Raw genomic sequence first — 10497 nt, forward strand, 5'->3', positions numbered from 1 at the left:
TTTTTTTTTTTCCTAATGTTCTTCACAATATGTAGAAAAATCATCAGACATCAGCCCAACATGATTTTGGGGTTTTTTTGCTGTGATGTTTATTTATATTTTTAAGATCTACTTGGTATCAGGATTTAAAGCAGAATATGCATTTCCTGCTCCAAACATTTTTTTGGATAGAATCTATTTTCGGAAGGAAAGCAAGAGTTACAGCATGTCCTCCTCATTATAAATTAGAAGTATTGAATTATTCAGATGAGAATTGATTTTTAAAACTTTGGAAAAACATTTTATCAGCTCTATAAAATGCCCACACTGTTCCTGATTTAATTATCATAGAGCTTACCCAGCAAAACGGCTACACAGCAACAGCCTGTATCTACAGACCCGTACAACGCAGTTCCTACTGTGATAGGCATATTAGTTTTGACATTAGTTCTCACTGGCCAACAGACCTGTCACGCTAACCTATGAATGAATGAACCAGGCAAGTTCCTTTTTGCTCTGATTTTTCCATGTTTCTACTATTGGCCACTTCACTTCTTTTTCACTTAAACTACCATCCTGAAATGGACAGTTTAAAAAACCGAGCTAAGTTTGAAGTCTAATAGAATTGTGGAGGCGGCGGGGGGACCCCACGGAAATCCTGTCTTCTTTGCTCCTGTGAACTGTCCTACGACTAGTTTGTATTTTGGGGTTAGGTTGTTTGAGGGTTTTTTTGATCAAGTTTAAGGTTTCATTTGCCATCCTACAGGCTCCTGAATTATAGTCCAAGTATTCACTCCCCAAAGTTGGATCTGTAATGAAAGAACTGGCCAAACTCTAACCATGCTAATAGAAAAATCAGCTCTATATAAACTAATAAACCTCTATAATAAAAAGTCATGAATTGAATTTATTACACTGAGTCATTAAATAAAAGAGAGACATTCCTCCACCCCTTTTTAATAAAAGTAAACATACACAAATTTAACTAGTGATGCTGATCAAAAGATGCAATACCCTTGAAAAATGAATACTAATATCTCAATACTAAAACCGAGTGGGCAATATATTTCAACTTTGAAACCACTTTGCAATTACACATTAATCCCCTCAGCCTGAACAGCAGGTCTCTAAAGAAAGGATTGATCTCCTTTAATGATGAAACCCTGGCACCATGGTTTTATTTTTCACAACACAGTGCAGTTAAGAACCCCACTGTTATTATGAAAATTTCCTCGGCAAAGGAGCTCCATCACATTACCAGTGCACCAATTCATCATAACGTGCCTCGCTCCTGCTCATCAACAAGTCTGAGTGATGAAAAGATCCAATATTATCCTGACAGTACTTCATGCACATTCTCAATCACACATTATTACAGCATCCATATTAATTTTCACTGACACGCGTCCTAGGCCTGTTCAAATTAGGCAAACCAACGAGGGGGAGTTGATGAAATACCAGCATAGCCACAGCTCATTGCATTCCAATTTGCATGCAAATGGTTTATCAGGAAAATTCCATTCCCAGCAACCAGCAAGTGAAAAACAACCGTAATCTACACTTCAGGGCCACCATACAGAGCTTAATGAATCGCAAAGAGAGAAGGAAGTGACAGACCTATGAGAGGATCGATTTCCACTGGCAGCTGGTAAGGCTGGTCTTGTACAGCACCTTGATGAGCTGGAATTCAGGAAAGAAGATTTTAAAACTCTGCATTTTTTTCATATGTGAAGCCACAGACATTTTATAAATCAAAGCTATGTCCTTTTTTTTTCAACTATTCAAGATTCTTCTGCATCAACTGAATTAAAAAAAAAAAATAATCCAGGTGCTTTTGCCGACTGCTTATTAAACATTTATTTTAGATTAGTGCTATTCTGAATGTATGCCATCAGCAGCAGCGCCGGTCCTGAGCCATAAGCTCTAGCAGATGCTTTACTGGCAACCTCTCCTGTCGCAACAAAACAAAATTAAGTGGTAAAGAGCACTGAAAACAAAATGTGACAACCATCTGCTGACTGTAGCAAATACTATTTTCCTCTTTACTTTTTAAAGCACTGCTTTGAACAAGTGAAGCACAAAGGACATTTTTTTTTAAAGTCAGTTTATGATGCAGACAGGGAAATCTCATAGTCATCCAGTATTTAAGGATTCATCCATCACCAAAACCCATTTATTTGCAAGTTTGCATAGAAGTTAATATATAATTCTGCCGACCTACATTTCATCTGGGCACCTGGCATACCGGTGAAATGTTTACCTCCTGAATTTTCCTTCAGTGTTAAAAAAAGCCTTCTTTTTCCACAGCCTCACTAAAAACAAACAAGAAAGCAAGCAAACTCTCTCCCCCCACCAGCCCACAAGACATTCTTGGAAGCGGAACAAAAAATAATGGCTAAATACTTACACCTATGATTTTTCTATCTACCGTCCATAGCTTATTATAAAAACTAGTATCAGAAGAAGGGTTTCATAAGTATGCGGGAAGTCAAAGTTCTGCTGCAACAAAACACTAAGACAGAACAAAACATGAAATCCATGTGACAAAATGGAGGCACCCTGTCGGGTACCAGTGCCATTTGATGTCAGCAAAGCCACCAAACTCATACACAAAAGCAGGAATCTTCAGGGCCACCATACAGAGCTTAATGAATCGCAAAGAGAGAAGGAAGTGACAGACCTATGAGAGGATCGATTTCCACTGGCAGCTGGTAAGGCTGGTCTTGTACAGCACCTTGATGAGCTGGAATTCAGGAAAGAAGATTTTAAAACTCTGCATTTTTTTCATATGTGAAGCCACAGACATTTTATAAATCAAAGCTATGTCCTTTTTTTTTCAACTATTCAAGATTCTTCTGCATCAACTGAATTAAAAAAAAAAATAATCCAGGTGCTTTTGCCGACTGCTTATTAAACATTTATTTTAGATTAGTGCTATTCTGAATGTATGCCATCAGCAGCAGCGCCGGTCCTGAGCCATAAGCTCTAGCAGATGCTTTACTGGCAACCTCTCCTGTCGCAACAAAACAAAATTAAGTGGTAAAGAGCACTGAAAACAAAATGTGACAACCATCTGCTGACTGTAGCAAATACTATTTTCCTCTTTACTTTTTAAAGCACTGCTTTGAACAAGTGAAGCACAAAGGACATTTTTTTTTAAAGTCAGTTTATGATGCAGACAGGGAAATCTCATAGTCATCCAGTATTTAAGGATTCATCCATCACCAAAACCCATTTATTTGCAAGTTTGCATAGAAGTTAATATATAATTCTGCCGACCTACATTTCATCTGGGCACCTGGCATACCGGTGAAATGTTTACCTCCTGAATTTTCCTTCAGTGTTAAAAAAAGCCTTCTTTTTCCACAGCCTCACTAAAAACAAACAAGAAAGCAAGCAAACTCTCTCCCCCCACCAGCCCACAAGACATTCTTGGAAGCGGAACAAAAAATAATGGCTAAATACTTACACCTATGATTTTTCTATCTACCGTCCATAGCTTATTATAAAAACTAGTATCAGAAGAAGGGTTTCATAAGTATGCGGGAAGTCAAAGTTCTGCTGCAACAAAACACTAAGACAGAACAAAACATGAAATCCATGTGACAAAATGGAGGCACCCTGTCGGGTACCAGTGCCATTTGATGTCAGCAAAGCCACCAAACCCAAACACAAAAGCAGGCAACTGGTCACTTGGCAGCTTAACTTTTTTATCATGATGCCTCATTAGTAAAGACAATGCTAAGCCCACAGCAGGAGATATGGAGCAGTAATGATACCTGCCCTCTAATCCCAGGCAGATCCCATTTTGGTACAAAATTTGAAGGCAACAATAGTGAAGGCTACTCTCAGGAGTCCACACCCCGAGTAGTATTCCATTAACAGCCTGCAGCTGATCAGTGTGCTCTCAAAGCGGTGGGGTGAGGTGGGGTTTTGTTGGGTTTGGGGTTTGTTTGGTTGGCTTTTGTTTGTCTTGAACTGTAGGTTTTCTTGAGCTCTTTGTAAAGGCAAGACAAGGGTAAAATGCCTCTAAATGAAAAAATAGGGACTCAAAAGCACAGGTTACTGTTCTCCCTTTCATAGGTGAGGTAAAAACTGTAATCTGAAGGCTTTGTTCAACTTGAAACAGTTGATTACTACATTCAACAATTGGTTGCTTGGTCTCAGATCATCAACCAGCAGACTTAGGAGGAAATCAAAATCAACTCCTACCACTTTAGAACCTCTTCTTTTCCCATGACTCTTGTATGTCCACAAAGGCTATTTTTTAAAAGCCTCGAACACAATATGCCCAAGGTCACACATTCAAGTTATGAGAGGATATTGCCATCCTCCTTTCAAACAAACGTCAAGAGCCCTGTAAATAGTTCTTGCTCACAACTTGTTATCTAGACAAGCCTCGCTTCCCCCCTTCCCTCCCGCCTTTCTTTTTAAGCATTTCTTGGGTGGGGGAAATACTACATAGATGTTTCTATTTGTACAATGTTGAGAGATAATTTATAAGAATTAGGAAAAAGTGTGGGAGTCATCTGGCTTTTTTCAAAATGTAACCAAGAACCACAGGTCCAGATTTCTTAGTAGGAATTTCCGTGGTGTGAGTATTACTCTGGTGCAACTATCTTCTATCCAAGTTATTTGAGCAGAAGCTCTATTTTCCCTTTCTTGAAAACCCTTTGACCAGATTTACTGCGTAGCACTGAAATAAGCTACCTTTCACGGCTTGGGCCTGAGCTTGTCATAGTCAGGGAAAGGAGGATGGGTGCCTTTAAGATTAGAGAACATTAGAATTGAAAACAGAATGACTATATTCTCAAGTCCAACGCATTTTTAAAGGAAAATTAATTTGATTGGTTGCTGTGTAAATGGATATGTTGTTTTCCTTTCATATTGACAAATACATAAGCACCTAGTAACTCGGGGATGTTTAAGTTACAGAAGATACAGACTTCCCATATATTTTATCTTCTAATACTCATTGAGTGGGTTTAACATCAGAATGTGGCAGTCATAATCAAGCAGAAAAAGATAGCAGAGAAGATTTCAGGCAAGTTCTACATGCTTTAAAACTTTTCCTTGACATGACAAGGTTCAGGCTTCCATCTAACTGAAAAACAAATTCAAGAGGAAGAGTGTGACTTTATCACGATCAAGTAGTGATACGCTGGTTTTGTCTTCTTGCATAGCGCCTGATGGCCTGGAAAGCAATATGTTGTTGTTACAAAACTTTTGTGTGCTACACATCTTACTACACAATAGGTCAGATTACCTTTTAAAGGAGAAACTAAGTCCACATGTGAAGAGCAAGATGTGTCAAGGAACTAGACTTGCTCTTCACACCTTAAATTTAAAATAGCTCTCCTACAAATTTTGAAACAGACAACAGAAGTACTGCTTGATGTCAGTAGTTTCTTAGGCTACTTACTTTAATTTACTTACCAGGAAGATTATGCCACTTGTTTACAGCAAATAGCCTATTTGCAGTAACTGTGATCACAGCAGGAGTGGCCAGACCAGGCTGGGTGTTGGCTGCTACATGAGTGACAGGGGAGTTGGATGGGAACTTTAGAACCATGATAACGTCCTGTTGAGCTTGGTCTGTGAACATCAACGGACTCTGCAGGAGGAGATACTGTTGAGTGCACACAACAAAAACCCAAATACACAGGAAAAGAAAACATGAGGAGGAGAAAAAAAGACAGGACAAGAGAAGGAAGATTGGATTAAAACACGCAAGATCCAATAGCAGCTGCAGTGAAAAGCAAATGCAATAGTAGCGAACAGGCTTGTGGAAACAACTGGTTTAGGTAGAAAAACCTCCATGTACACTATTAATTTGAGGGCCTTATTGAACACAGGGTGTCTATATACAAATTTTGCTACAGATCACAGCAGATTAAACTAAAAGTTTCCAATCACCTATATCTGCCAAAAGAATTCTCCTTCATATCTGCAGAGATAGTATGTCAAGGAAAGCAATGCCAAACCGGGGGGGTGAGGGGGGGGGGATAAATAAATAAAGTGGCCAAAGAAATTCCTGCTCCCAGAGATTGTCTCAAGTTGCATTAAATTGGCAGACTGCAATTCTTTACAAGCCAGATGAGAATATGAAAGCACATTAAAATAAACAGATACACACATACACTAGATATATGTTCTGTATATATTTCTGGTGTACAAAAATAAGATTTATGAATGCAAAGTAGAAGACTTCACTGCAAATGTGTTTCAAAGGACAAACATAATTAAATGCAGTTGTAAAGAATATAAAGTGGACGTGATTACAGACACTATCCTGTGTTGTTTCTAGAAATACTAAAGGGAGGGAATGAATCCAGACTCTCATTTTCAATATAGTATTTTTAGGTTTTAGTTTTTTAATTTAATAAGCTGAAAAGTTCAATAACTTTCAAACTAAGCTCTCTAACAATACTGCAAATGTCGAAACAAAATATTGAGGACCTTAGGTCCAGATATCAAACATAAGGAGGAGAAGCAAAACTTAATGGGTTTGTGATTGTGTGGTGCACCTAAAACAGAGCTCCACTGAGATGTAGAAATACAACCATCCTCGTCACCAGTAGCCATGTTGCTCTAGTATTTGTAATTTTCTAATAACTGAATTAGAACACTAATGAAGTGTTCTTGGCTATTTTCCACCTGCAATATTTCATTACATATATGTGTATGTAAGTGCATACATTTAATGTACATTTATACAGAACTAATAAAAAAATTAAATACATTTGCATTTTTATTATCACTCCTTTTTAAAAAGTTATTAAGAGTACTTAGAAAAACATATTGCTCTATGAATTCCTATTTACAGGCTTTGCATAAAGGTGTAAATAAAAGCAACTAATAAGCTACCCAGACACCCTTCTGAGCAAGTGGCTAAAAGCCAATCAATATTATGAGTTAATCCTCCCTGGATGCTCATTCAATTAAAGGTGTCAGTAATGCCTCATCTGATGTGGCCTCAATTAAATCCAGCTATCTGATGGTTGAAAACACAAGGGGATACAGCAACAGCAGAAAAACCAGACAAATAGGCAGCCTTCGTGTGACTGCTAATTACTACACCTGGTGTATATTATGGCTTGTGCACTTAACACAGCACGTGGTAGCTTTCAATTCAGCTGTATTCATGCAGACATGCACACACACACATGAAAACAGAAAACTCAGTAAATAATACAACTAGAAATAATTCAGAATTGTGACAGGAAAACCATCCTTACTGTATCTCGGCTCCAGGGATACTACTTTTAAAACCACTTATTATAGTGCTATTATGCAATCCTGTGTTAATAACCACAAAACTGGTCAAAGCAAGTGGAGAGCTAAGGGGTTTTTTTTCTGTGTGTACCTCAGCCCAAAAAACCCACTGGAGTTAGAAACAGTTAACTTCATAGAATTTACCTTCTTCCATTACATACTAAATCTTTAGCATTTCAGCATCATGAAAAATATTATGATAAAAGCACACAAACTGCTTCCTGGCATCACATTTATATAAATAACAATGGCTCTGACAAACACGTCAACAATCAACTTCTCAGGTTCCTCCTCTTCCTGAAACAAATCCCTCTAAATTAGGGCAAGTGCCTCATGCATAGCACCATGACAGACAGACACACGTATGGCATGTAGCTGTATGATGCAGTTGGGGAGTTGCCCCTGGGCTCCCCAGCACCCCTGTTAACAGGGCTCTTCTGAAAGAGCGAGCCCCGTGGGTAGCACACACTAGTCACTGCAGTGGCCTGCAGCCCCAGGACTCAACGTGGGAGGCGCCCAGGGCCAGAAGATCGCAAATCAGTGCTGTCCACCCAGTACATGGGATGCCAGGGCAGGAGCATGGCTGCAGCACAGCTGCCACAGCGTGGTCCGTACTGGCTGCAGAAATGGGTGGTGGGGATGGGGCGAGAGCGAGCTGCGCAAGTCCCACGTACAACACAGGACACATCTGAGAAAGGCTAGTAGCTCAATTTGACAGGAAAGTTCACATTTCTTGGACTCCTACGTCACAAGGTCTGTAAGCTACTTTGGAAACGTTTCAGATTTTTGTGTAACTTTTCTAAAACCTTTTGCACTTCAGATGTTTATAATCTAATAACCTTAGTCTGCTTGAGCAGGACATATGTCTTACAGAACATACACGAAGAAAATGTCTTTTTTTTGTATTTCAGTGTAAAACGTCCATATTAACAATAAGGGAATGTAACCTTTTGAAAAACTTGTGAATTAGCAGACCATTTGCTCCACTTGTCAGAGTATCACTTAACATACTTAGTTCTGGATCTATGACAACACAAATGATATTTTAGACCCAAGGACTGCACACAACATGATATGGAAAGTAATCAGTAATAAAATAATAGTTTGTATAATAAAATTATATTAGACACAAGTAGAGGTAAAAGGGAAAGCATGTTAATGCTCGCTGCCTGGATTTTATCACCCTAGCTTTACTGCAAAACACATTTAGTCACATTCCTTGCTATGTAAGTTTCAGCTCATGAATTCCTAGTAATCCTGGGTTTAGGGGAAAACTTATGCCTGGGGGAAAAGACAAGGAAGTTCCACCTCCTAAATCCATGCTTCTTGGGGAATCTGCCAAAGATTAACTAAATTGTCTCCACGATGACCGGCTCTCACCTGTACAGGTATGGTATTAACAAAATCAACTGATGAACTGTGCTTAGATTACACTGACAAAAAAGGTCTGTACTAGAAATCAATACAATCCTTTCAGCAATAAATAAAACAATAGTTAAGCACTTCCTACACTCCTAGGCCTACAAAATCGTAACTCATCTGCTGTTTTTAATAACACAACTCCACGACCACATAAAAGCAAAGCAAAGCGGCTGGTTCTGTAACTTTACGATAGCAAAGGAAGCGAACAAAATGGCAGGTCACAAAGAGTTAACATGGTACTTACCACCTGCATGGCAGAACTTCTTGGAGGATGTGGTTCTATGAGCAGTTGGGAAGGGGTCTGTCCAAAACTTCGTATTTGAGCTTCAACAGCCTGGAAAAGGCACAGGCAGGTTTGCATGTTAAGAGGTGCTAATTACAGGCAATAGAACCATAACTGTCACCTGAAAATGTCATTCCACACTTCTGGCTTGTTTCATGCTGAAAATCAACCCCGTGTGTTCACTGTGGGGCTAAGTGCTTGGCACTGGTACTAAGAATGAGGTAATCATTTTAGTACTGTGGATGCTATTTCCATGAGAAACTCTGCAAAACCTCATCCTGCTCAATGATATTAAACAGAAACAAGCTATTATAATCAGAAACCCTCCTTATTGGCTCCATTTTTCCTTTCTAACACTGGCTTATCCTGTTTGTATCACAACTCAGAAACAAAAGTTAATTTTTAAAAAGTTTCTATATGTATTAAGTGTTCTACTTTCTACTTAAACTCCATTGCTTAGTTTCACAGCAATAACTACAATGAAAGCGACACAGCTTTTTTCTTATTTCCATTTTCAGTCAAAAGGAGCAAACAACTTTAGGATGCAAGACCAACAGCAAGACTGATATGAAGCGCAGCTAAAGGAGAACGAAGATATAACGCAACAATTTTTTTATAAAAGTTTCTCTGTATCTTCAGCAACATGCTTTATCACTTTCTTCATAGGGCATATATGAAAATGCCATCTCATGCTTAGTGATTTCTTAAAAATAATTATTCTGAAATGTGGGAACTTATGCCTCTTGCCTAGGCACGCCCAACTAGTTTTCCGTGTTGCCCACTATTGGCCTACAGGCTTAAAGACAAAATCAAGCAGCCAAAATTCAACAAGTTATTTCTTGTCAGCCAGGCCCCTGCACTATCCACAGAAATGGGCTAATATGACAGAAAATTTTAAATCATTCATCTTAGACTACATCTCTTTCATTGTGAGCTAAACTAAGTAAAATTACCTCGCGTTTGCTGTGGGCTACCAGACTGCACGTGGGACGATACTTTAGTTTCTCCATTGCATGGTGCACTGAGCCCTACGTTCTCAAAAGTGTCCAGTGACGTTGAGTACCAAAGGTGAGGCATTAGCAAGTCCTACTTTCAAAAAAAGTCCTGAAAGTCAGGCCCTTCAAAAAAGTGTTTTAAATGGGGTGCTTGAATGCTAAAACACAAAACCACTAGCCACTTTTTAGCCATGTTTTTCTCTCAAAATACCTTGAGGCTCGTTACAGTTGTATTTCCTGTTCTATTTTAGCCATCCGTTAAAATTTTTGAGACAGGAGAATAACACTTTTGCCAATATTATTCTTACAAACAACTATTTTTAGATAATAATAAAGACTATTGCTAGGATACACACTGTTCTCCTGTTACAGAAATAACAAAACAAAAAGTAGAATGCACCTGAGGCCTTAAGATCATCAAAAATAATCGTCCTCTGATAGGAAACATGCCATCCAAAACACTTCACCTTATTACATTTGGCAGGGCTTTTGAAACATCTGAACTCACCAGAACAGGAGTTGCAATTACTCCATGGACAGATT

General features: G+C 38.7%; 1 protein-coding gene across 1 annotated transcript in view; it reads right to left on the minus strand.

Annotated features, from left to right (window-relative positions):
* The window catches only part of LRBA (LPS responsive beige-like anchor protein), a 218713-nt gene that overhangs the window by 34716 nt on the left and 173500 nt on the right, over positions 1-10497 (minus strand). Inside the window, exons 15-17 of the mRNA XM_009643664.2 lie at positions 8921-9010; positions 5416-5593; positions 2660-2722 (exon numbers count right to left, since the gene is read on the minus strand). Of these exons, the coding sequence (XP_009641959.1) occupies positions 2660-2722; positions 5416-5593; positions 8921-9010 (331 nt within the window). The remainder of the gene's footprint in view (positions 1-2659; positions 2723-5415; positions 5594-8920; positions 9011-10497) is intronic.

Source organism: Egretta garzetta, unplaced genomic scaffold, assembly GCF_000687185.1.
Source record: "Egretta garzetta isolate BGI_Z169 unplaced genomic scaffold, ASM68718v1 scaffold258, whole genome shotgun sequence".
Lineage (NCBI taxonomy): Eukaryota > Metazoa > Chordata > Aves > Pelecaniformes > Ardeidae > Egretta > Egretta garzetta.